The following is a 27,586-nucleotide window of genomic DNA, read 5'->3' as shown; positions in this document are numbered from 1 at the left end:
AGTGTATTGTCTTGCGACACAATTTGTAAGTTAGATTCCGCGCTTACCCAGATTCTGTTGGATTGTCCGATGGCACACTCCCCGATTTCTGTTGCATGAGCTGCGCCAAAAACCGATCGCGTGTGACACAATGCCGCCACAGACGCCTGTTTATACCTGTCAAAGCTATGAAAATCCTGAAAAAAGCGCACAATCCGACAAAAGTGAGATCCACGAACCTAAGTAAATAGGCCCCATTTACTTTATCTCTGTATATATGACAATACTTGTCTGGTTTAATCTTATTCATTTCTTGAAGGCTAATGACATAACAGAACCAGAGAGCCTTCTTCTAAATCGGGTTGTACATGGGGAGTACTGGACCTCCTGGGACTGCAGAAGGATGCCTTAAATCCAAAGTTGCAAAACACAACGTGTCGATGCGGCATGAAACCTGAAGCTGCATTCACACACAGCGTTTGTGTTGCATTGTGAAATGCCAACACAAATGCATTGAGGAAGAGCCTTGCCAGATGCATTTTCATTAAGACGCTTGAGATCAGGAACAAGCACCTACTAGAGACCTGCCAGGCTGTAGGACAGCCCTCCGGTCCCCATACCAAGCACCGTGACCACAGCGTGCCCAAGGCTGCAATCACCAGCCACTCCGGTATTCTGGGCCCCAGCTGCCTCTAGGCCCCAAGAAAAGGCTAGGCCCCGGTGGGGGATGTTGCACAAGCATTTAGCTCGAAACCACATTTTGAAACGTAATTTAATTGGAACAGAGAGGGGCATATTGCAATTATACTTGTTGTTAGAGAAAAAATTCACTCTGCTATGTGAACCTTTGTGTTAGAAGTTATTTTCAGGCTACAGTAGGAGGCAGTACAAGGCTTCACTATCTACAGTGTATATAAAGTCAGAATAATGCAACAGGTGGAGGAAATTTTCTTCCCACAATCTTTCTCTTGGAGGGGAAAGGCAGAAGACATGTCTAACCGTAAGGTGCTGGAGCTGTTCTATGATGTGGTGTCCCCCTACTCCTGGCTGGGGTTTGAGGTAAGAGAATATTTAGGGTGATGTATCTGCAGCACATTGTACATTCTGCAATAGTCTGCATATTCCACATGTACAGCTAATTACTGGATCTATACTGGGCTGTATAACTCTCATTACTGTGCCCATTTCTTCTTATGATATATTAGGATATTGCTCATAATACAGTTCCTTATTACACAGCTTTAGTTGCTTTTACACAACTGTATTAATGTTCTGTGTTGTTTCTATGATGAGTAAAGTTGTGTAACAGTATTGTGTGATTTACCTATTCAATGGATAGAAAAATTATTTTTGTGCAGTCTTGAAGCTCTCCGGGAAGCTTGCCGCACATTGCCTGATATTTCTGGGCCACATACTGGCCTGGTGACAAGAGGTGTTTATCATCAGATGTCAGATAAGGTCTCATTTACATCACTGCATCGTAATAGGGGATAACAATCCCTTTAAGCAGAGCTTCAGGGGCCACATTCACACTTGACGTTGTGATTGGAAACCCAAAAGCTGCAGTCAGGGGCGGACTGGGAATTTAAAGTGGCCCTGGAAAAAAACGTAAAAGTGGCCCCATTCTGTGGGCGGGGTCAAAACAAATAGGTGTGGCCTTGTGGTGTGGGTGGAGTTACTAAACTCCATTAAAACTGTTTATAGATGGTCTAAATCAACATGTACACTGCAGAAAAAGAGACTCATACTGATTTCTTGTAAAGGAATAACACTTCTATTTTAAGAGCACACAACTTAATACTGCCATATATGTACACTAAAAACATACTACAATACCTTCTCCAATAAACAAGAATGTAACTACTATAATACTGCCCCTAAGTATATTGTAATACTGCCCCTATGTACAAGAATATAACTACTATAATACTGCCCCTGTATGTACAGGAATATAACTGGTATAATACTGCCCCCTATGTACAAGACTATAACTACTATAATACTGCCCCCTATGTACAAGAATATAACTACTATAATACTGCCCCCTATGTACAAGAATATAACTACTATAATACTGCCCCTATGTACAAGAATATAACTACTATAATACTGCCCCCTATGTACAGGAATATAACTACTATAATACTGCCCCTATGTACAAGAATATAACTACTATAATACTGCTCCCTATGTACAAGAATATATCTACTATAATACTGCCCCCTATGTACAAGAATATAACTACTATAATACTGCCCCCTATGTACAAGAATATAACTACTATAATACTGCCCCCTATGTACAGGAATATAACTACTATAATACTGCCCCTATGTACAAGAATATAACTACTATAATACTGCCCCCTATGTACAGGAATATAACTACTATAATGATATCAGTAACAAAGCCCAAAAAATAGGAAGAAAAAAATGGAAACGGCTCACCCCTTGTAGACTGCGCTTCTTTCACAACGATTTTGGCCAGGTGCACGGAATAATCCCAAAAACCAATGGTCCGGAAGTCCAAAATGGTATATAATGGCAGCAGAGAAACTTGTAAGGAAAAGGTAGGGAATCCAGCATCCATACAAGTTGATTCAGGTGTAGACAATTATTGAAACATCTTCAAAAGTTTCATCTTCATTTTTCTAAAAAATCTTCATATAAAGCAGTGACATGGACACAAAGCAAAAAAACTGTGAAAAATACAAAAAACAGTCTTAGGTATGACTAAGGACTAACATGTAAGAGTCCGAAACCCGTTACTGCTGCAACCTCTTTTGTTTTTTGTGTTTTTCACTTTTTTTTTGCTTAGTGTCCATGTCACTGCTTTATATGAAGATTTTTTAGAAAAATGAAGATGAAACTTTTGAAGATGTTTCAATAATTGTCTCCAAGTGAATCAACTTGTATGGATGCTGGATTCCCTACCTTTTCCTTAAAAGTTTCTCTGCTATGACTACTATAATACTGCCCCCTATGTATAGCCAGACAGCCCCTGCCCCGGTGTATACAGCCTGCCAGCCCCTGCCCCGGTGTATACAGCCTGCCAGCCCCTGCCCCGGTGTATACAGCCCCTGCCCCGGTGTATACAGCCTGCTGGCCCCTGCCCCGGTGTATACAGCCTGCCAGCCCCTGCCCCGGTGTATACAGCCTGCCAGCCCCTGCCCCAGTGTATACAACCTGCCAGCCCCTGCCCCGGTGTATACAGCCTGCCAGCCCCTGCCCCAGTGTATACAGCCTGCCAGCCCCTGCCCCGGTGTATACAGCCTGCCAGCCCCTGCCCCGGTGTATACAGCCTGCCAGCCCCTGCCCCGGTGTATACAGCCTGCCAGCCCCTGCCCCGGTGTATACAGCCCCTGCCCCGGTGTATACAGCCTGCCAGCCCCTGCCCCGGTGTATACAGCCTGCCAGCCCCTGCCCCGGTGTATAAAGCCTGCCAGCCTCTGCCCCGGTGTATACAGCCTGCCAGCCCGTGCCCCGGTGTATACAGCCTGCCAGCCCCTGCCCCGGTGTATACAGCCCCTGCCCCAGTGCATACAGCCTGCCAGCCCCTGCCCCGGTGTATACAGCCTGCCAGCTCCTGCCCCGGTGTATACAGCCTGCCAGCCTCTGCCCCGGTGTATACAGCCTGCCAGCCCCTGCCCCGGTGTATACAGCCTGCCAGCCCCTGCCCCGGTGTATACAGCCTGCCAGCCCCTGCCCCAGTGTATACAGCCTGCCAGCCCCTGCCCCGGTGTATACAGCCTGCCAGCCCCTGCCCCGGTGTATACAGCCCCTGCCCCGGTGTATACAGCCTGCCAGCCCCTGCCCCGGTGTATACAGCCTGCCAGCCCCTGCCCCGGTGTATAAAGCCTGCCAGCCTCTGCCCCGGTGTATACAGCCTGCCAGCCCGTGCCCCGGTGTATACAGCCTGCCAGCCCCTGCCCCGGTGTATACAGCCCCTGCCCCAGTGCATACAGCCTGCCAGCCCCTGCCCCGGTGTATACAGCCTGCCAGCCCCTGCCCCGGTGTATACAGCCTGCCAGCCTCTGCCCCGGTGTATACAGCCTGCCAGCCCCTGCCCCGGTGTATACAGCCTGCCAGCCCCTGCCCCGGTGTATACAGCCTGCCAGCCCCTGCCCCGGTGTATACAGCCTGCCAGCCCCTGCCCCGGTGTATACAGCCTGCCAGCCCCTGCCCCGGTGTATACAGCCCCTGCCCCGGTGTATACAGCCTGACAGCCCCTGCCCCGGTGTATACAGCCTGACAGCCCCTGCTCCGGTGTATAAAGCCTGCCAGCCTCTGCCCCGGTGTATACAGCCTGCCAGCCCCTGCCCCGGTGTACACAGCCTGCCTGCCCCGGTGTATACAGCCTGCCAGCCCCTGCCCCGGTGTATACAGCCTGCCAGCCCCTGCCCCGGTGTATACAGCCAGCCCAGCCCAGTACATAAAAATAAAAACACATGAAACTCACCTTTCCGACGCCCCGATGCTGCGCCCCTGCTTGACCCAGTCCGGCCGCGGTGAGAGCTCCATACGGGCCGGCGTTGCACAGACCATGACGTCGGCAAGCGTCTCACGTCATGGTCTGTGCGACGCCGGCCGTACGGAGCACTCACCGCGGCCGGACTGGATCAAGCATGGGCGCAGCGTCGGGGCGTCGGAAAGGTGAGTTTCATGTGTTTTTATTTTTCACCGGCCCGGACCGGCCCTAAACCAATCGGCCCACCGGGATTTCTCCTGGTGGGTCTTATGGCCAGTCCGCCCCTGGCTGCAGATAACATTGTATTTACATCATGTTCTGTAAACGCAGTGTTAACACAATGCATGAATGTGACAACAGCCTTTGAATTTCGAGGGGGAGCTACTCACAAACCTAGAAGCGTTTAGACCTAAATGATTTAGATTTGGAACAAGAAATGCAAAACACGTCGGGGAACATTTATCAAACTTTTTCTTTTTTTTTTCCCTCTCTTTTTTTTGCGACTTTTTAGGGTAACTTTTACACTTTTTTTGCAAAGTGCCAAAATTGTGACTGTTTCATCTTAAAAATCCAGATGTGGCTGTCTTGCAATGTTGCAGATTGTTACGGAAACTCAACTGAGTTTAGATCAGGAGTCTCGCTGGGTCAGACAGAGATCTTTGGGTTCCTTGTTACCTCTCTCATCAAGGCTCTTCTCCTACATTTGGCTGGACAGCCAGGTCGAGGAAGAGTTGTGGTTGTCCCAAACGTCTTCAATTTAAGGATTATGGAGGCCATTGTGCTATAGGAACCTTGAGTGCTGCAGAAATTGTTTTGTAACCTTGGCCAGATCTGTGTCGTTCCACAATTCTGTCTCTGAGCACCATTGGCAGTTCCTTAGATTCTCATTGCATCTGACATGGACTGTAAGCTGTGTGGTCTTATATAGGCAGGTTGGTTTCTTTCTTAATCAAGTCCAATCAGTTTAATTAAACACAGTTAGACTCCTATTGAGGATTACAACTATCTCAAGGAGGATCAAAAGGAAATGGATAGCACGTGAGTTTCCCCACCCCCCGCGCTGTAATTGGGTTTCTAAACACAATTTAAACACAGCATGAGATTATGGCCTCAGACAATGCAAACTGATATTTTTCACTGCTGATAGAAGTTTCACTACTAATGATATGCATGTGAACTTCAGTATATGTAGTTTTGTATTTATTTCTTTTTTTTATAATAGGTACTATTACGATATAAGAAAATATGGAACATAGACATTCATTTACGTCCGGGGTTCCTTGCAGGGATAATAAATCAATCTGGTAGGTAACAATAGAGAATGCGGAGCACAGCCAGAAGCTTATCTCTACTATACTAGATGATCTTTCATCTTGCAGTGGTCCTAAAGATAGTTGATCATTATAGGAAAAAACCTGGAGAACCCCTTTAAAAGAAATCTTCCACCAGAATAGGCCATTGTAAGTTATTCGCATCCGCAGAAATTGCCATGAACCGGCTAACATCACTGCCTCTCTGGCTGCGGAGGGGAGGGAGGACATGGGTAGTAAGCCAGAACAGAGGTGTGCATAATTACCAGACGAAGGAGCCTGGAGGAGCTCTGGTGACACTCTTCAGGCTTTTTTGAATGTGTTTGGTTTACATTAGAGATGAGCGAGCACTAAAATGCTCGGGTGCTCGTTATTCGAGACAAACTTTTCCTGATGCATTTTTCAAGGGGACCAAGGGTCTGCACAGGGAAGCTTGGCCAAACACCTGGGAACCTCAGAAAAAGATGGAAACACCACGGAAATGGACAGGAAACAGCAGGGGCAGCATGCATGGATGCCTCTGAGGCTGCTTAATCGCACCATTATGCCAAAATTATGGGCAACAGCATGGCCATGACAGAGTGACCGAATGAGGCTAGATAGCATCTAAAACATGCAATAATTGACCCTGACACTATAGGGGACGGTATGCAGAGGCAGCGGCAGCAGCTGCAGGCTAGAGAGTGACATGGCGACATACCCCAAATGGACTCAGGCTTCAAACCAATTTAAAAAATTCCTTTTGGCGAGTATAACCTGTAGCACTGTATGTATAAGTATTTTGCCTGGTTAAGGCGGCAGAGAGGAACCAAAGGAGGTGAGCAAGAAGCGCTGAAATTATTTCCTCTGTGAACAAAAGGTTGGCGGTATATTTAGTCGATAACACAGCATGGTGGCGACATAGTGACCAAGTTCCATAACGTATCTGGTGAAACACCCGAAAAATGAGCCTGACACAGCTCGTTTGATAAGGGGACGACATGTGGAGGCAGCCATGGAGATGATTTCCATGATTAAGAGCGACAGTATGGGGCATCCATATTGCGCTGCTATGATTGCAACTTCAGGTCTCCAGTATAGTGGCGACAGATGAGCCGAGTTCCACTATGTATCTGGTGCAACACCTGAAAAGTCTGCCTGACACAGCTAGTTTGATAAGGGGATGATGTGCTGCATATCCTCTCGTGCTCTAGCGCCTGGGGTATAGAGAGTTGAAAGTTGCGCATGGAGACATTGGTGGACGCTGGGGAGGATCGTGGAGGCAAAATGGACAGGAAACAGCAGAAGCAGCATGCATGGATGCCTGTGAGGCTGCCTAATCTTGGGATGGAGCTGGCGGTCCGCTGCCAGACTAGCTTTCGCCTGTCCAAGCCCCTGTCTCTCGGCTCCTCCCCACCCAAAATGGGCCTGGGGGCCAGAAGCGTTTACTTTGAAAAAATTATAATTTTCAAAGCAGGCGGGGTCATTCGAATATTTCACCTAGGAATAATGGAATAGCATAGCGGTTCTATTTTTAATAGTTTTTTCGGAAATGGTTCCATGATTAAGAGCGACAGTATGGGGCATCCATATTGCGCTGCTATGATTGCAACTTCAGGTCTCCAGCATGATGGGCCGACAGATGGGCCGAGTTCCACTATGTATCTGGTGAAACACCTGAAAATTATGCCTGACACAGCTCGTTTGATAAGGGGACGATGTATGGAGGCAGTGAACTAGTAGTAGATTAAAGGTGCTGCAGTTAAAACTATGTTAGTTGGATCTTGGGATGTAGCTGGCGCTCCGCTGCCAGGCGAGCTTTCGCCTATCCAAGCCCCTGTCTCTCGGCTACACCCCAAACAGCACTTCTAAGAACCTTTTGTATAAGATCAAGTGTAGTAGCGTTCTTATAAGTTTGGGTTATGGCGGGTGAGGGGAATGTAAACAGATGCGCAAGAAGCGCTGAAATAATATCGGTAAATGATAAAAGTTTGCCAGTATATTTTGTGGATAACACAGCAGGGTGGCGACAAAGTTAACAAGTTTGATGTGGAAGCCATGAAAACAACCCAAAATTCTGCCTGACACAGCTCGTTTGCTAAGGGGACGATGTATGGAGGCAGCTATATGGACGACTTTTGGAGGCAGCTATGGAGATGACGTGTGGAGGTAGCAATGGAGACAACGTGTGGAGGCAGCTAAAAAAACGACGTGTGGAAGCTGCTATGGAGACAATTTAATTTGGATAGTGCCTGTATGTGGCAGTCCAAAAAAGTTTTCAAACCAGAGGAGCAGGTAGGTGGTCCTCCAGAAAAATTAAATAGATTGAGTGCCTGTATGTGGCACTCCCAAAAATTGTTTAAAACAGAGGACCGGGTAGGTGGCCCTCCAGAAAAATTAAATACATAGAGTACTATAGCTAGAGCCAGTTGGCCCTGGCAAAAAATAGCCAGTTTCCTCTGCTTTAGTGTACAAAGAGGAGGAGAAGGAGGAAAATGAGGAGGAGGAGTGCATAAATTATTCAGGTTGAGCTTCCTTCACCTGGTGGAGAATGGAAATCCTGAGAAATCCAGGCTTTATTCATCTTGATAAGCGTCAGCCTGTCAGCGCTGTCAGTCGACAAGCATGTACGCTTATCGGTGATGATGCCACCAGCTGCACTGAAAACCCGCTCGGACAACACACTAGCGGCAGGGCAGGCAAGAACCTCCAAGGCGTACAGCGCCAGTTCGTGCCACATGTCCAGCTTTGAAACCCAGTAGTTGTAGGGAGCTGTGTGATCATTTAGGACGATGGTATGGTCAGCTACGTATTCCCTCACCATCTTTCTGTAAAGATCAGCACTACTCTGCCGAGACTGGGGACAGGTGACAGTGTCTTTCTGGGGTGACATAAAACTGGCAAAGGCCTTGTAAAGCGTACCCCTGCCAGTGCTGGACAAGCTGCCTGCTCGCCTACTCTCCCTCGCTACTTGTCCCGCAGAAGTACGCCCTCTGCCACTAGCGCTTTCAGAAGGGAAATACTGTTTCAGCTTGTGCACCAGGGCCTGCTGGTATTCATGCATTCTCACACTCCTTTCCTCTTCAGGGATGAGAGTAGAAAGATTTTGCTTGTACCGTGGGTCCAGGAGAGTGAATACCCAGTAATTGGTGCTGAAATAAATTCTTTGAACGCGAGGGTCACGGGAAAGGCAGCCTAGCATGAAATCTGCCATATGCGCCAGAGTACCAACGCGCAAGAATTCACTCCCCTCACTGGCCTGACTCTCCATTTTCTCCTCCTCCAACTCCTCTTCTTCTGCCCATACACGCTGAACAGTGAAATACTGAACAATGATCCCCTCTGGAGGCGGCGCTGCGCTGCCCTGAGAGTGGCAGCATCTGTGCTGGACTTCCTGAAATGCGCACAGATGCGGCACACCTTCGTGAGCAAATCAGACAGATTGGGGCATGTCTTGAGGAACCGCTGAACTATGAGATTTAACACATGGGCCAGGCATGGCACATGTGTCAGTCTGCCGAGTTGCAGAGCCGCCACCAGGTTACGGCCATTGTCACACACAACCATGCCTGGCTTCAGGTTCAGCGGTGCCAACCACAGATCAGTCTGCGCCGTGATGCCCTGTAATAGCTCTTGGGCGGTGTGCCTTTTATCGCCTAGGCTCAGCAGTTTGAGCACCGCCTGTTGTCGCTTAGCGACGGCACTGCTGCTGTGCCTAGAGCTACCGACTGATGGCGCCATACCCACGGATGGTAATTCGGAGGAGGAGGTGGAGGAGGGGTGGGAGGAGGAGGAGGCATAGTAGGCCTGAGAGACCTGGACCTAGGTAGGCCCCTGCAATCCTCGGCGTCGGCAGTATATGACCAGCCGCAGGGTCAGACTCGGTCCCAGCCTCCACCAAGTTAACCCAATGTGCCGTCAGCAATATATAGTGGCCCTGCCCGGCAGCACTCGTCCACGTGTCCGTGGTCAGGTGGACCTTGTCAGAAACGGCGTTGGTCAGGGCACGCATGATGTTGTCTGACACGTGGAAAACCTGGGCATCGGAAAAGAGCTCAGCAGCAACCGGAAAGTGGTTTGTGACTCTGGGAAGGGTCCAGAAAACAGTTCCTCAGAGTATGCTGGTTCAAATGCCAAATTTTCCTGGGAGGGGGCAGACTGGGGGGGAAGGAGGCTGAGGTGGAGGAGCTGGAGGAGTGCTGATTTCGGTGACATGGGTGGACTGCGTGTAAGACTGACTGGTGGACAAATGGCTAGAAGCATTGTCCGCAAACCACGACATCACCTGTTCGCACTGTTCTGGCCTCAACAGTGATCTACCACGAGTAGGTTTTCCTATGGCTATTTTCTAGCCTACACTGAAAGCACACTGCTATGCCAGATGACTTTGAGTTATAAAAAAAATAAATGTAAAAAAAAAAAAATCAGCAGACTGTGCCTAATTCAAATCAATCTCCTAATAAATTGTCCCACTTCGGTGTTTGAGGTGGATATGTGTGTCACTAAGAGCTAAACACAACAGTCGCAAGTCTCCCTGCAAATTCCTCACAATACGGTACTAGCTGCACTACTAGTGCCAGCAAGCCCAGCCACAAGCAAATCAACCAAAAATAAAATATATAATGCTATTGTAGCCCTAAGAAGGCCTGTTGGATTCTTGTATAGCTAGTTTCTAACCTATACTGACAGCACACAACTGGATTTTGTGGTGTGCTGTCACTTTAAGTTTTGAAAAAAAAAATCGTCAGACTGTGCCTAATTCAATCAAACCCCTAATAAATTGTCACACTTAGGTGTTTGAGGTGGATATGTGTGTCACTAAGAGCTAAATAGAACGTTCCCAAGTCTCCCTGCAAATTCCTCACAATATGGTACTTACTGCACTACTAGGGCCAGCAAGCCCAGCCACAAGCAAACAAAAAAAAATAAAAATATAACACTATTGTAGCCATAACAAGGGCTGTTGGGTTCTTGTAGACTCACTCCTGCCTAACAGTAAGCTAATATAACACCCTAACGCTATCCCTGCAGCAGCAGCAACTCTCTCCCTAACGGCATCCAGACAGAGAATGATCCGAGCAGCGCGGGCAGGGGCTAGTCTATTCCAGGGTCACCTGATCAGGCCAGCCAACCACTGCTATCGACGTGTAAGTGTACGACGTCATGCTGGGTGGAGTGCAGAGTCTCTTGGCTTGTGATTGGCCTTGTTTCTGGATGCCAAAATCAAAATGGCGAGATTTGCCATTTTCTCGAGCTGGCGAAATATTCGTCCGAGCAACGAGCAGTTTCGAGTACGCTAATGCTCGAACGAGCATCAAGCTCGGACGGGTGTGTTCGCTCATCTCTAGTTTTCATTGGCTGATGATTCTCGTGGTAGATTTCCTTTAAGGAGTGTTATTAGTGCTAGAGTCTCATTGCAATGTGTTTTATTTCTATTCAAAAAACATAGGTCATTTCAGTTAACTGCAGTTTAGCGCCTATTACAGGAATGAAAGCTGATCTGTGAACTTGTAGATGTGAGTGATGATAAAATACCAGAATAGACTTATATTTCTTTCGAAACAGGTAACACTGCACCTGCCTTGATTCCAAATAAGATCGCTTACATGTTCAAGGATGTAGAAATGATGTCTGAGTTTTATCAAGTTCCCTTACGAATGCCAAGTGATTTCTTTCACGTTGTCATGAAGAAAGGTCAGTCATCTAGCTTTATGGCTGTGGAGGTGTAAGGCTGGCGGCACGTGACTGTGGTCAGTATGTGAAAAAAATGACCACGCTATGGTTGGATATCAAATTTTGAAAGATTCATTTTTTAATAACTCCCTTTGGGCTCATTTTGCAGGGAGTCTTTCAGCCATGCGGTTTGTGACGGCTCTTCAGATGTCACATCCAACGTTCCTTGAGGGGGTCTCCCGGGAGCTGTGGTTGCGAATCTGGTCTGAGGTTGGTGTTACATCATTTAGTTTAGTATTGTGTCCATTATGCTTTCTTTGTGTTACTTTCACATACAGGAGATATCAAACCTCCACTGATCAAGGGAAAGGCGGTGCTTTGTAATACATTTTCAGTGGCATCTTAATGGCACTGCTATCTATACAGTAGCACCACCACTGCTTCATTCAGGTGGGATACAAGGGACCCCCTTGTGATCCATGGTGGTCCTTGCAGTCATCTCCTTTGTGAATTCTGCACGTATATTCACCCTTCTGTATAAAATAGGTTAATGTCATCTAACTCAACTATTATTTCCATCTTACAGGATAAGGACATTACAGAAGCAGAAAGTATACTCCAGGTAGGAACAAGGGATCAATTCCAAATATCACAGCATCATACAAACAGCAACTTCTATGTGATGCTACTGTCCCTATGGTTTTTAAAGGGAACCTGTCACCCACTTTAACGTTGTAGCATACCTGAATAATGCACATATTTTCCATGTCTTTCCTCCAGTCAGGGAGATGGAGATTTGGAGAAGTTGGCTGTCCTCTGTTCTCCGGCCATGTGCGCACCCGCACGGAGAAAAAGGCGCAGCTGTCTAGCCTATCAGGGAGTTGGACGAGCACCAGACCTGGCACGCCTCCTGATGGTCATTTGAATATCGAACCCCGCCTCCTTCCATCCCCTCTGACGCCCATGCCATGCCTCCTTCTTTTCCCAGTTCACCACCGGCCTGCTGGGGTCTTGTGTGAGTTCTCGTTTACTCTATTCTCTGAATGGGCTGGACATACGCTGTGCACCTACCTATGTCTCCGGCCAGAAGAACTCAGCCAGCTACCAACCTCCCTAACTGGAGAAGAGACAAGTGCATTATTCTGGCTTGTTGCAGTGTGGGGCGTTTATAAGGACACTGCAGAACGCTTTAATCATGCCATATGAGGTACTTTTTGTGGTTTAATAATAATGATAATAATCTTTATATATGGTTTAGGGGCGCTAAAGAAGGAGACAGGTTCACATTTTAAATATCATATTATGAGTTGATGATTGTTCATATTTCTATCCATGTTCATTTCTCCTCTATTCACATTCAATGTACGTATATTCTATTCTTTATACACAGCAATGGTTACCATATATACGCGAGTATATATATATATATATATATATATATATATAAAACTAATACTCACCTCCAACGCTGTCCTCCGATGTCCTCTTCTCCCTGTTTTCTCTGCTATGACTTTCCAGTAGTGCGGACACGTACACACACACAGTGTGATGTCATCAGGCGGTGACACATGCCGCGTTGTGTGGGTGCAGGAAGAGGGCATAGACGTGCCTTTCCCTGCACTGCCGGGAAGCCAGAGCCGAGCTGAGAAGGCGAGCTGAGGGAGAAGAGGATGCTGGGGGTGAGCTCCAGAGGTAAGTAACGTGTTTATTATTTTATCAGGGGCAGTGCTGGACATTTCCTTAAAAGGGGGCTCTTCTGGGCATTTCATTGATGAGGGGAGGTTGCTACTGGACATTTTATTAAAGAGTGATTTTTGCATTTTTCACCCTAGGCTCAAGTCAATACTTTTTCCCAGTATTTTTGTAGCAAAAATAGGCTTATACTTGGGTTGGCTTATACTCAAGTATATATAGTATCTTGTATCATCATTTTGATCATTTTGTGTCATAATCTTTGTGGTTTAGGCTGCTAAGAAAGCTGGAATACCCGAAGATTTGGCAAAAAAATTGCTCTCCACAATCACCTCACCAGAAATCAAAAGCAAGCTCAAGGAAAACACTGAGATAGCTCTGAAATATGGGGTAAAATTAGCAAAATCCATGTTTTTTTTTCCTTCTTTGTTGGGGTGCTGCTATATTTTTAGTTTTTAATAAATGGTTTTGTTTTAGTTTATGTTTGAGCTTTCTTTGTGCTTCATTCACTTCTGTGTCGCTGCAGAGCACAGGTAAAGCTCCTCTCCTTTTCTATAGAGAACTTCAATGGACCTTTGGGTCCACGTTCCCAAATTTTGAGATGAATCACTTCACTGTCGCCTTACTTTACTGTAGAAAACTACAAACAATTTCTAGTCTACTAAAAATCCACTATTCCTTTGCTTTATCAATTCTAGAATTCGAGCATCTAAGGCTGTACAATGAGCCCCTCTCCGTTCCTCTTCTTTGTACATATGCATTCCATTACAGCTTTTGTGCTAGATTTTTTTTCCTTTTTTCTTCTTGCTTTGCAGCTTTTTGGGATGCCCTCCATAGTGGCTCATATCAATGACAAACCAGAGTTATTTTTCGGAACTGATCGGTTTGAACTTCTAGCTCATCGTCTGGGTAAGTATTTTCAACCTGAATACATGTGGTTATTGTGATGTAGGAAAATATTGTGATGTAGGAAAATATTGGTTATTGCAGTGAGTGACCTGTCACTGTATGAATTATGTGCAGACACCCCCTATCATTCTTTCCCCTCTGTATACAATTTAATGATCTTAAAGTGTAGTCTTTGTATCAGACTCTACTGATGTAATAAGTTTATACCAGGACCTTAGATGGTCTCCTACAAGCACCAAGCTAAATTACATGAAAGTGAACATTCTACTGTATAGTCCTACAGCAGAAATCCAGAAAGCACATTTAAAGGAACAGTTGACATAATGGCAGATTTTCTTATAAATTAACATTTCATGTTTTCTTTGAACTTTCTTTTGCAGGTGAAAAATGGTTGGGACCTGTGCCACAAAAATCGGAGCTCTGAACACAAATATTGTGTGACTGGTTTCTAAATAAATGTTTTGTATCTGCATTGAATTATTAAAACACCTTGTTATTAAAGGGTTATAAGGTCACACTTGGCATTGTTATCATCGTGATCTCATAATAATAATTCCTATATTTATATAGCGCACACAGATTATGCAGCACTACACAGAGCTTGCCAAATCAGTCCCTGTCTCCAATTGGGTTTACAATCTAATCAACCTACCAGTATGTTTTGGAGTGTGGGAGGAAACCGGAGGACCTGGAGGAAACCCACACAAACATGGAGAGAACATACAAACTCTTTGCAAATGTTGACCTAAGACTTGAACCCAGGACCCCAGCGCTGCAAGGCTGTAGTGCTAACCTCTGAGCCACCATACTGCCCAATTTTTCAAGTGAAGCATACTTATACCATATATAAACATTTCTTCATTTGGATTTTATTACAAAATGTATCAGTGCGAAGATAATTTGCATCATTGTAGCATTAGTGTCCTTGGATATGACCACCAATGCTGGAGTCAATGCACAAAGAAAGGAATTTGTTTTGCATAGGAAATGTCACGGAATAACTGCATGTCCCACAGCCGCCTGGAGTAATGAAAGCTGAATGCAGGTGGTCAGGGCAGGGCTCAATAGCGCTGCCAGAGTTCGGAGTTGGTCGGAGTTCGGAGTTGGTCTCATTTGTGGGAATCTTCATATAGGTACATTTTTTTAAATAATATACAATTGAAGAAATTGAATATGTCAGATGATTAAATTAAATGTGAATCTCCACATGATCAATGTCCAATCAAGTCGGACATTATGAGAGACAAGTGATCATCAATGCAATTTCTCATCGCCATAAAGTACTGATCATTCCAGCAGCTCATCCTCTGATGTTAATAGTTTTAATGGCCCCTTAAATAAAGCAACCAAACAAGGCTAGCCACACACGTGTTGCTGAATGCCTATGGGATGGACAGCAGTGCTGTGGATGAGAAAACTGCAGCAGAGAGGTATTTCCACTGCAGGTGTTTATATGCAATGGGCTTATAGAATTACCATCAATCCTATACACTGTAATGCTACTTTATCATGCTGTGGATTTGCTGCGTGCAGATCTACTGCTTATATGTAACGTGTGAAGTTATCCTAGGGCATAAAACAAGTTGTTGCCACGGAAAATGAATAAGTAATCTATATCTAGTAGTGTAGTGTAATGATCAAAGTTAACAATAGGCAGTTAACAGTGTTAACTATCTACAGACAAGGTCAGAGGTGAGTGTAAACTTTGCTCTCTTCCCTGAATTTTTCTCTTGGAGTGTGAAGGCAGAAGACTTGTCAAAACGAAAAGCACTGGAGCTCTTTCTATGGTGTGGTTTCCCTCTACTCCTGGCTGGGGTGAGGTGAGGTGAGAGCATTTATTTAGGGCGGTGTAACTGCAGTACATGTTCTGTATTCCACATGTTCAGACATGTTTTTGTAGAGACAATGGGTTCTATCACTCTTATTACTCTTTATACTTCTGCTGCAATTTCTTTTTTTTAATTATTACTTACGTTTTTATTACAATAAATATTCTTTACAAAGGGCATTTACAGTTTTTAAATTCATGATCATTACATTGACATATTATCAATTAATAAATACAAACAAATTTATATGTTTTTGGCTCGGATCAGCTCAAGTCTGATCCTTTTCCCTCCATTTTCTCTCTGTGTTTTACCTTATGTGCTCTCTTCCCTTCCCTTCAACCCCACCCTTCCCTATGTGTGTTTTCCCTTATGTTTTTCCTTTCTCTGATCATCTATTGTGTTGTACAGTCATGGCCAAAAGTTTTGAGAATGATACAAATGTTAATTTTTACAAAGTCTACTGCATCAGGTTTTATAATGGCAATTTGCATATACTCCAGAATGTTATAAAGAGCGATCATCTTAACAGCAATTAATTGCAAAGTCGATATTTGCCTAGAAAATGAACTTTTTCCCCAAAAACACATTTCAACTTCATTGCAGGCCTACCTTAAAATGAGCAGCTAACATTGTTTCAGTGATTGGAACATCTGGAAAACAGCTTGTTCGGAGAAGACAAGGTGACTGATACCACCAGTCTTGTCTCATGCCAACTGTAAAGCATCCTGCAACCATTCATGTGTGGGGCGGCTTCTCAGCCAAGGGAATCGGCTCTTTCATAATCTTGCCTAAAAACACATCCATGAATAAAGAATGGGACCAGAATGTCCTCCAAGAGCAACTTCTCCCAACCGTCCAAGAGCAGTTTGGTGATGACCAATGCCTTTTCCAGCAAGACGGAGCACCTTGCCATAAAGCAAAGGTAAAACCAAAAAGTGTTACACAAGGGGTGTGGGCATAGATTATTGTAAAAAAAACTCAGTTGTAATAAGTCATATCACCAAAATTTTTGAAAAACACTAAAGAATTATAAATTCATAGCGTACTAGACAAAAAGTTCTTTTCTTGAAGAAAATAGACGGCAACAACAACAATACAAGTTAAAAACAGAGAGTGCCAAGAAATTGTAGAGTCATAAGGATTTGGTGCAGAAGTTGATTGAGAGCTGCCAGGGAGAATTGCAGAGGTCCTGAAGAAGAAGGGTCAACACTGCAAATATTGACTTGCTGCATTAACTCATTCTGTCAATAAAAGCTTTCGTTATTCATAATATGATTAAATATGATTTCTGTATGTGATAAAAACATCTGACAAACACACATAAAAACCGGAGGGCAACAGATCATGTGAAAAAATTATTTGTGTCATTATCAAAACTTTTGGCCATATCTGTATGTGGTGTACCGTTATAATGTTACTCAATGGACATAGATTTTGATATCTACTGTACGTTTTTGCTACTTATAGTGGGGGATAGCCTCATATCTCTTCTTGATCTTTGCATTAAATAGCCTAGAGGCCTCCCTTTTACTGCTAGCTTTGTTTACTGATTGATATATCAATCTACTTCCTTTACTTCCTATGATATGTATCTGATTGGAGTCACCTTTTATAATTAAATGTTGTAATTACTTACATTTCTATCATTGCTAAAATTTCAATAGAGTTTATTGAATAGAAAGATGTATGAAAAAAAATGAAGGGGGATAAAAAATGTTTCATGTTACACCCAAACTCATGATTCAAGAGCCCATATCGATCTGGCATAAGCTAATGATAAATGTTGCAAACAGACGCGGACAATGATGAACATTTACTAAGGGCTTTGCAACGCATTTAGTTGTACTTTTCACGTTCTACATTGCTAAATCGGCTTGCACAGGTATATAAGAAGTGTCTGCGCTGCGATTATGGCACAAATTAAGGGGCGTGCCGTCAAACAGTCTGTCTGATTCGGACCGAACGCCGTATTTAACTTCCATATTGTGTTGCACGCCCTATGTCAAAAATGCACCACAAAAAGGTGGTGAACTCTGTCGGACCTGAGCAGGGAAGCGTCACATTCATCATTTCAGGCGCATGATCTAAATGAACCACTGCATGCTGCATTATAGACGGACAATACACTGAACTTCAGTGAACTCCAGTGACCTTTTAAGTTATTGTGCCCCAATGTGTCACAAATGAATCTCAATATTGCATATTAAAATTCCTTATAATGCTATATAATCCGGCGGTTCTGGTTCCCATCACTCCCTGCCGGATCTTCAAGCCATTTCCTGTGAAGTGAAAGCCCCTCTGTGTTCCTGCGTTCCCGTTCCTGCTTCAGTGTTCTTGTAGATCTTTTATTAAAATATATAATATAAGACATAACAAAAACGCAAAACAGAAAACAAACATTATGTACAATATATACAAAATATTTACAACAACTCACCTGCTAGTCCAGCCTCATTCACACCTAGTTAACATAAGATATCATTAACATAAATGAACATAAAGACACCCTCCACCCTCTAATAACAGACAACCCCACATAAATAACACATCCTTTTTTTTTTTTTTTTTTTTTAATATATTTTTGTATCATTTATATACTCTGCCAGCAGCCTGTTAAGTGGCTTCCAATTTCACCAGCCAATTGACTAAGAATAAGAAGGCATATAAAATATAAAATTTAACTTTTATTTATAAATATTAATAATTGTAATAGTACCGACCACCCGAATTTCATACAAACAACTGCATCAAATCATATCATTAGGACAAAATGACCATCAGGGTAATAGATGCCCAATATTGATAAACTACAACAGATAGTGATTCTATTGTTTATACCAGTGCACCAAAATAAAATATTCAGATCTCACCCATCTTGTTCATTGAAGGGATGCAGGACAGTCGTGGGACATTATGGACACATCTAGGTCAGGAATAGGATGGAGGCACTGCCCCTATTGTGCCCTGTACTAATTAGCCCTACTGCCCAGAACATTGCTCCCGTCCTGACAAGGAAGGTCCCAGGCTATCCCTATGTATAGGATGCCCTAGTCGGCCCTACTGGTCTGGATCAATATATTTCCCGACGTGTTTCCAGTGCCACATGTCGTGGTACCTTCATCAGGGGAATCAACAATACAAAAAGAGAGAGATGCTGCAGATGAACCAGTAGTGGTCAGTTATGTGGAGAGACAGTGGTGGCATCCACTCCAGTAGCAGCCACACACTCCTAGCCTAAGGAAATTTAAAGAGTATAGACCAGGGGTACCTTCCTATCATCCATACAGTCCGCCTATACTAAGCGCCGATGGACTGGGAGGTAGTAAACTTAAACACAAACTTCCCATAAGGCACTTTAAACAGACCCGTACCGTAATATTAAACAGAGTTATAAACTCTACCAAAACATCCCCACGAGAATAAAAGACAATGGGGCAGATTTATCAAGCTGTCAGAATCACACCATCCAATCACAGCTCATCTTTTATTTTACCAGTGCTCATGAATATTTTAAAGGGGAGCTGTGATTGGTTGCCATGGGCAACTAGAAGTATTCTGACTGATAAACAGCCGTTCAAGGGGGAATACTGCTGTGTGGGATGTGTGAAAATTGCTCATCTGGAAGCCCAGATTCTGGATCTAAATGAGCAAGTTTCAAGGCTGCGGGCAATTGACAATATGGAGCGAAGTTTGCTGCTCCTGGAGCACAAACTCTCTGGGGAAGATGGGTGTGGGGAGGAAAGTATGGAGGTGCAGAGTGAGGGGGCAGCTAGTTGGGTAACATGTAGAAGGCGGGGTAGAGGGAAGAGTTGTAGGGAGTCTAGTCCTGATCTGGTGCACCCCAATAAGTTTGCCAGGCTGGCGGATGAGGGAGATATCAGCTCTGGGGTAGCAATGCTGCAGCAAGACGTGGCCTCTAGCAACCAGAGGACTGTCTGCTCCAGTAAGAAGGGTAATGGGAGCACAGGCAAGGTCAAACAGGTGCTGTAGTGGGAGATTCGATTATTAGGGGAACATACAGGGCAATCTGTCACAAAGACCGTGCATACCAAACAGTGTGTTGTTTGCCGGGTGCTCGGGTTCGGCATGTTGCGGATCGGGTTGATGGATTACTGGGAGGGGCTGGTGAGGAACCAGCGGTCATGGTCCACATTGGCACTAATGACAAAGTAACAGGTAGGTGGAAGGTCCTTAAAAATGATTTCAGAGATTTAGGCCATAAGCTCAGGGCAAGGACCTCAAAGGTAGTTTTCTCCAAAATACTGCCTGTACCACGTGCCACACCAGAAAGGCAGCGGGAGATCAGGGAGGTAAATAAGTGGTTCAAAAGTTGGTGTAGGAAGGAGAGTTTTGGGTTCATGGAGAACTGGGCTGACTTTTCTGTGGGCTACAGGCTCTACAGTAGGGATGGGCTGCACCTCAATGGGGAGGGTGCAGCTGTTTTGGGGGAAAAAATGGCTAGAAGGTTGGAGGAGTGTTTAAACTAGAGACCTGGGGGGAGGGCAACTACACTTGTGCAGGGCAAATAGACAGTGTAGATAGAGAGCTGGGAAGAGTCATCGTCCATGGGGGAGGAAGGGGGGCTGGAATGAGATTGGGGAATAAGAACAAAAGGAATACGGACAGGGAAAACCATATAAAGTGTATGTACACAAATGCCAGAAGCCTCACAAACAATGGAGGAACTGGAACTCGTGATGTTGGAGCGGAAATATGATATAGTGGGTATCAGCGAGACATGGCTGGACAGTAGCTATGACTGGGCTGTTGCTATAGATGGTTATAGTCTTTTTAGAAAGGATCGTATAAATAAAAAAGGGGGAGGGGTTTGTTTATATGTGAATTTTTGCCTCAAGCCTGTCTTGCGAGATGACATCAATAACGCAAATGCAAATGTTGAGTCCCTATGGGTGGAGATAAGGGGAGGGAAAAAGAATAATAAAATATTACTAGCGGTTTGTTATAAGGCTCCAAATATAATGGAGGCAGCAGAGGAAATGCTGATAATTGAAATGGATGCGGCTTCAAAGCAAGGTGAAGTACTTATCATGGGGGACTTCAATTACCCAGATATTGACTGGGGGGCAGAAACATGCAGGTCCTTCAAAGGTAGCAGGTTCTTGTCAACAACAAAAGACAATTACCTGTCGCAAATAGTCCTGGAGCCAACAAGAGGGGGGGCACTGCTGGACCTTATTCTTACCAACAGACCTGATAGGGTATCAAAACTACAGGTTGGGGGGAACCTGGGGAATAGTGATCATAATATCATTGATTTTGTACTACGGTTTACTAAGAACGATAGGGAAGGGGCAACCAACACTCTAAACTTCAGGAGGGCAAATTTTCAGCAACTAAGGGAAGACCTTAAAGGCATAGACTGGGATAATGTTCTCAAAGACAAACCCCCCCCCCCAAATGGGACTTTTTCTCATATATTCTGAAAAAGTCCTGTGAGAAACACATACCTTATGGGAAAAAGCATAAGAGGAACAAGAAACAGCTAATGTGGCTAACTAGTCTTGTAAGGAAAGCAATAAGCGAGAAAGATAAGGCGTTTAAGGTGCTAAAATGTGAAGGTAGCGATGAGGCATTACAGGATTATAGAGAGAAAAATAAATCCTGTAAAAAGCAGATAAAGGCTGCAGAAATAGAGACTGAGAGATAAATTGCCAGAGAGAGCAAAAATAATCCCAAATTATTTTTCAAGTGTATAAATGATAAGAAACTAAAAACAGAGAGTGTGGGTCCCCTTAGAAATAATATGGGGGTCATGGTGGAAGGAGATAAGGAAAGGGCCAGTCTACTGAATGTCGCCTTCTCAACTGTCTTTACCCAGGAAAATTCCCTGTTGTAAGACACAAGGAGGAATAATGTAAATTCTTTTTGGAATATCAACAGTTTAACCCAGGAAGAGGTACCGCGCCGCCTCGCAAGCACTAAGATAGATAAATCACCGGGGCCAGATGGCATACACCCCCGGGTTCTGCATGAACTATGTACCGTGATAGACAGACCGTTATTTTTAATATTTGAAGATTCACTGAGGACTGGTTATGTTCCACAGGACTGGCGCATAGCAAATGTGGTACCATTATACAAAAAAGGATCAAATAGCGATCCTGGAAACTACAGACCCGTGAGTCTAACTTCTGTGGTGGGAAAAATATTTGAAGGGGTTTGTTAGAGATGCTATCCTGGAGTATCTCACTGTGCACAACCTTATAACCCAGCGTCAGCATGGGTTTATGAGAGATCGGTCCTGTCAGACTAATCTGATTGGTTTCTAAAATGAAACTGCTGGTAATAGGAGTAAATCTGTGTATTTGGGTAAGTAATTGGCTTAGTGATAGAAAACAGAGGGTCGTCATTAATGGCACATTCTCAGATTGGGTTGAGGTTACTAGTGGAGTGCCACAGGGGTCAGTATTGGGGCCACTTCTTTTTAATATTTTTATTAATGACCTTGTAGTGGGTTTACACAGTCAAGTTTCAATATTTGCAGATGATACTAAGCTGTGTAAAGTAATAAATACTGAGGTCGATAGTTTAGCATTACAGAGGGATTTGTGGAAGCTTGAGGAGTGGGCAGAGAAATGGTTGATGAGATTTAATGTAGATAAATGTAAAGTTATGCACTTGGGCCATGGAAACAAAAAGTATAATTATGTTCTAAACGGTCAATTACTTGGTAAAACTGGAGCTGAAAAGGACTTGGGGGTATTGGTGGATGGTAAACTTAATTTTAGTGACCAGAGCCAGGCAGCTGCTGCCAAAGCAAATAAAATTATGGGATGTATCAAGAGAGGAATAGATTCTCATGATAAAGACATTGTTTTGCCCTTACACAAATCGCTTTTCAGACCACACATGGAATAGTGTGTACAGTTTTGGGCACCAGTGTATAAAAAGGATATAGTAGAGCTGGAACGGGTGCAGAGGAGAGCAACCAGGATTATTAGGGGAATAGGGGGATTAGAATACAATGATAGATTAGTTTAGAAAAAAGATGACTGAGGGGAGACCTCATTACAATGTACAAATACCTGAACGGACAGTACAAGGATCTCTCCAAAGATCTTTTTATACCTAGGCCTGTGACCAGGAATGGGGGCATCCTTTACGCCTAGAGAAGAGGCGATATTACCATCAACATAGACAAAGGTTCTTTACTGTAAGAGTAGTGAGACTATGGAACTCTCTGCCGCAGGAGGTTGTTATGGCTAAATCTATGTACATGTTCAAGAGAGGCCTGGATGCCTTTCTGGAGAGCAAAAATATCACGGGTTATGGGGATAAAACATTTATTTAATTCTTAACCCCTTAACGACTTGGCCTTTTTTAGTTTTTTCACTTCCATTTTTCACTCACCAACTTCAAAAATCTATAACTTTTTTATTTTTCCACATAAAGAGCTGTGTTATGGCTTATTTTCTGCGTAACAAATTGCACTTCGTAGTGACGGTATTTAATATTCTATGGCGTGTACTGGGAAGCGGGAAAAAAATTCCAAATGCAGTGAAAATGGTGAAAAACCACATTTGTGACATTTTCTTGTGGGCTTGGATTTTACAGCTTTCACTCTGCGTCCCAAATGACATGTCTACTTTATTCTTTGGGTCGGTACGATCACGTGGATACCAAATTTGTATAGGTTTTATAATGTTTTCATACATTTAAAAAAATTAAAACCTCCTGTACAAAATATTTTTTTTTATTTTGCCATCTTCTGGGGCCAATAACTTTTTCATACTTTGGTGTACGGAGCTGTGGATAGTGTCATTTTTTGCGAATTTTGATGCCGTTTTCATTACTATAATTTTTGGGACTGTGCGACCTTTTGATCACTTTTTATTAATTTTTTTATATTTTTCAAAATGGAAAAAAAATGCCATTTTCGACTTTGGACGTTACGGGGTTAAACATAGTGAAAAAACATTATCATATTTTGATAGATCGGGCATTTTCGGACGTGGCTATACCTAATGTGTTTATGATTTTTACTGTTTATTTCTTTTTATATCAGTTCTAGGGAAAGGGGGGTGATTTGAATTTTTAGGTTTTTTTATTATAATTTTTTTTTTTTAAACTTTTTTTTATTTTTACTTTTAATATTTTTCAGACTCCCTAGGGTACTCTAACCCTAGGTAGTCTGATCGATCCTATCATATACTGCCATACTACAGTATGGCAGTATATGTGGATTTTACTCCCCATGCATTACAATGTGCAATTAGCACATTGTAATGCATGGGTTAAAAGGAAGTAGCCTCGGGTGTTCGGAACACCCGAGGTTACCATGGCGACGGATCGCCGCTCCCCGTGACGTCATCGGGGAGCAGCGATCCACAACAAGATGGCGGCGCCCATGCGGCGCCATCTCTTTGAAGCCGCCGGCAGCATTGCCGGCGGCGATCACGGAGAAAACACCCGCGATCGGTAGCAAAGACTTACCGGCTATGGAGAGGGCTCGGCCCGCGAGCCCTCCCCATGCACCGGGACCCGGCGCGCGCCGTACTAGTACGGCGCGCGTCGGGAAGGGGTTAAAGGTTGGACTTGATGGACTTGCGTCTTTTTCCAGCCTTATATACTATGATACTATGATACTATGATAAATCTGCCCAAATGAGGCTTCCTGTTGGGTGTTAAAAGGTCACAGCTAGAGATGAGCGAACATACTCGTCAGAGCTTGATGCTCGTTGAGCATTAGCGTACTCGAAACTGCTCGTTGCTCGGACGAATACTTCGCCCGCTCGAGAAAATGGCATCTCCCGCCGTTTTGCTTTTTGGCGGCCAGAAACAGAGCCAATCACAAGCCAGGAGACTCTGCACTCCACCCAGCATGACGTGGTACCCTTACACGTCGATAGCAGTGGTTGGCTGGCCAGATCAGGTGACCCTGGAATAGACTAGCCCCTGCCTGCGCTGCTCGGATCATTCTGTGTCCGGATGCCGCTAGGGAGAGAGCTGCTGCTGGTCAGGGAAAGCGTTAGGCTGTTCTATTAGAATAGTGTTAGGCAGAAGTAATTCTACAAGAACCCAACAGCCCTTCTTAGGGCTACAATAACGTTATACATTTTTTTTTTTTTTATTTGCAGCTAGTACCATATTGTGAGGAATTTGCAGGGGGACTTGCGACCGTTGTGTTTAGCTCTTAGTGACACACATATCCACCTCAAACACCAAAGTGGGAAAATTTATTAGGGGTTTGATTTCAATTAGGCACAGTCTGCCAGTTTCTTTTTATTTTACGTTTATTTTTTTAATAACTCAGCGTCATCTCATCTGGCATAGCAGTGTGCTTTCATACTTGGCTAGAAAATAGCCATAGGAGAATCCAAACGGCTTACTTAGGCCTACAATAGCAATATATTTTATTTCTGGTTGATCTGCTGGTGGCTGTCCTTGCTGTAGTGCATCTACTACCATATTGTGAGGAATTTGTAGTGAGACTTGCGACCGTTGTGTTTAGCGCTTAGTGACGCACATATCCATCGCAAAGACCGAAGTGGGACAATTTATTAAGGGTTGGATTTCAATTAGGCACAGTCTGCCATTTACTTTTTATTTTACGTTTATTTTTTCATAACTCAGCGTCATCTCATCTGGCATAGCAGTGTGCTTTCATACTTGGCTACAAAATAGCCATAGCAATAGGATAGCATCGTTTGGTTTTAAAAACTAAAAAACAAAAACAAAAAAAAAACACAAAAAAAAGTTAAAAAAAAATTAAAGTTATAACTTTCATTTTCAAAATGTTTAACCCGAGGGCTAGGGGTAGAGGATGAGGGCGGGGACGTGGGCGTCCAACTACTGCAGGGGTCAGAGGCCGTGGTCCTGGGCGGGGTGAGACACCACCTGCTGATGAGGGAGCAGTGGAACGCCGAGCAGCTACACTCCCTAGGTTCATGTCTGAAGTTACTGGGACTCGTTGTAGAGCACTGTTGAAGCCAGAACAGTGCGAACAGGTGATGTCGTGGATTGCCGACAATGCTTCGAGCAATTTGTCCACCAGTCAGTCTTCCACGCAGTCCACCCATGTCACCGAAATCGGCACTCCTCCAGCTCCTGCACCTCAGCCTCCTCCCCCCCAGTCTGCCCCCTCCCAGGAAAATTTGGCATTTGAACCGGCATACTCTGAGGAACTGTTTTCTGGACCCTTCCCACAGTCACAAACCGGACTGCGTCCGGTTGCTGCTGAGCAGTTTTCCGATGCCCAGGTTTTCCACCAGTCGCAGTCTGTGGGTGATGATGACCTTCTTGACGTAGTGGAAGAAGTGTGTAAAGAGGTGTCCGACGATGAGGAGACACGGTTGTCAGACAGTGGTGAAGTTGTTGTCAGGGCAGGAAGTCCGAGGGGGGAGCAGACTGAGGGATCGGAAGATGATGAGGTGACAGACCCAAGCTGGGTTGAGAGGCCGGGTGAACACAGTGCTTCTGAGACGGAGGAGAGTCCTCGACCAGAACAGGTTGGAAGAGGCAGTGATGGGGCCAGACGGAGAGGCAGGACCAGAGCAGGTGTATCAGCGCCAAATGTGTCACGTAGTGAAGCTCCCGTGGCGAGGGCTCCCGCGGCGAGGGCTAGATTTTCAGAAGTCTGGAGGTTCTTTAAGGAAACACCGGATGACCGACGGACTGTGGTGTGCAACCTTTGCCAAACCAGGATCAGCAGGGGTTCCACCACTACTAGCTTAACTACCACCAGTATGCGCAGGCATAAGAATGCTAAACACCCCACTCAGTGGCACCAAGCCCGTTCACCTCCGGCTGTGCACACCACTGCTCCTTCCCCTGTGTCAGCTGATAGTCAGCCCCCTGCCCAGGACCCTGGCACAAAAACCCCATCGTCGCCTCCGCGATCCTCCACAGCATCCACCAGCGTTCAGCTCTCCATACCCCAGACGCTGGAGCGGAAACGGAAATATAGTGCAACCCACCCGCACGCCCAAGCCCTTAATGTCCACATCTCCAGATTTCTTAGCCTGGAGATGCTGCCCTATAGGCTAGTAGAGACCGAGGCCTTTCGCAACCTCATGGCGGCGGCCGCCCCTCGGTATTCGGTCCCCAGCCGCCACTACTTTTCCCGATGTGCCGTCCCAGCCCTGCACCAGCACGTGTCAGACAACATCCTCCGTGCCCTGACCAACGCCGTTTCTGACAAGGTCCACCTGACCACGGACACGTGGACGAGTGCTGCCGGGCAGGGCCACTATGTATCGCTGACGGCACATTGGGTTAACTTGGTGGAGGCTGGGACCGAGTCTGACCCTGTGGCTGGTCATATACTGCCGACGCCGAGGATTGCGGGGCCTACCTCGGTCCAGGTCTTTCAGGTCTACTATGCCTCCTCCTCCTCCCTCCTCCACCTCCTTCTCCGAACTACCATCCGTGGGCATGGCGCCATCAGTCGCTAGCTCTAGGCACAGCAGCAGTGCCGTCGCTAAGCGACAGCAGGCGGTGCTCAAACTGCTGAGCCTAGGCGATAAAAGTCACACCGCCCAAGAACTATTACAGGGCATCACGGCGCAGACTGATCTGTGGCTGGCACCACTGAACCTGAAGCCAGGCATGGTTGTGTGTGACAACGGCCGTAACCTGGTGGCGGCTCTGCAACTCGGCAGACTGACACATGTGCCATGCCTGGCCCATGTGTTAAATCTGATAGTTCAGCGTTTCCTCAAGACATACCCCAATCTGTCTGATTTGCTCACGAAGGTGCGACGCATCTGTGCGCATTTCAGGAAGTCC

At 45.0% G+C, this 27,586-nt stretch overlaps 1 protein-coding gene across 2 annotated transcripts; it reads left to right on the top strand.

Moving 5' to 3' along the window:
- The first annotated feature begins 927 nt into the window (after positions 1-927).
- On the top strand, positions 928-14,516 carry LOC140105918 (glutathione S-transferase kappa 1-like). Of its 2 annotated transcripts, XM_072130046.1 has the most exons (8): positions 928-1,038; positions 5,669-5,750; positions 11,301-11,429; positions 11,578-11,678; positions 11,995-12,030; positions 13,374-13,490; positions 13,916-14,009; positions 14,390-14,515. In XM_072130046.1, exons 1-8 carry the CDS (start codon positions 970-972, stop codon positions 14,431-14,433), a joined length of 672 nt encoding a protein of 223 aa, XP_071986147.1. In that variant the 5' UTR covers positions 928-969; the 3' UTR covers positions 14,434-14,515. The 2 variants fall into 2 exon arrangements, with proteins under 2 accessions (XP_071986147.1, XP_071986148.1); XM_072130047.1 differs by lacking the exon at positions 13,374-13,490 and having other exon boundaries at positions 14,390-14,516.
- Positions 14,517-27,586: the final 13,070 nt, after the last annotated feature.

This window comes from Engystomops pustulosus, chromosome 11, assembly GCF_040894005.1.
Source record: "Engystomops pustulosus chromosome 11, aEngPut4.maternal, whole genome shotgun sequence".
Lineage (NCBI taxonomy): Eukaryota > Metazoa > Chordata > Amphibia > Anura > Leptodactylidae > Engystomops > Engystomops pustulosus.
This window is presented reverse-complemented; position numbering and strand designations above follow the sequence as displayed.

What these genes read in the sequence shown, in the direction of transcription:
- LOC140105918 (XM_072130046.1), top strand. Translation starts at nt 970, where the DNA reads ATGTCTAACCGTAAGGTGCTGGAGCTGTTCTATGATGTGGTGTCCCCC. An exon ending in ACTCCTGGCTGGGGTTTGAG is followed by an intron (nt 1,039 to 5,668) that starts GTAAGAGAATAT and finishes TTTTTATAATAG; the next exon opens with GTACTATTACGATATAAGAA. An exon ending in ACTTCTAGCTCATCGTCTGG is followed by an intron (nt 14,010 to 14,389) that starts GTAAGTATTTTC and finishes TTTCTTTTGCAG; the next exon opens with GTGAAAAATGGTTGGGACCT.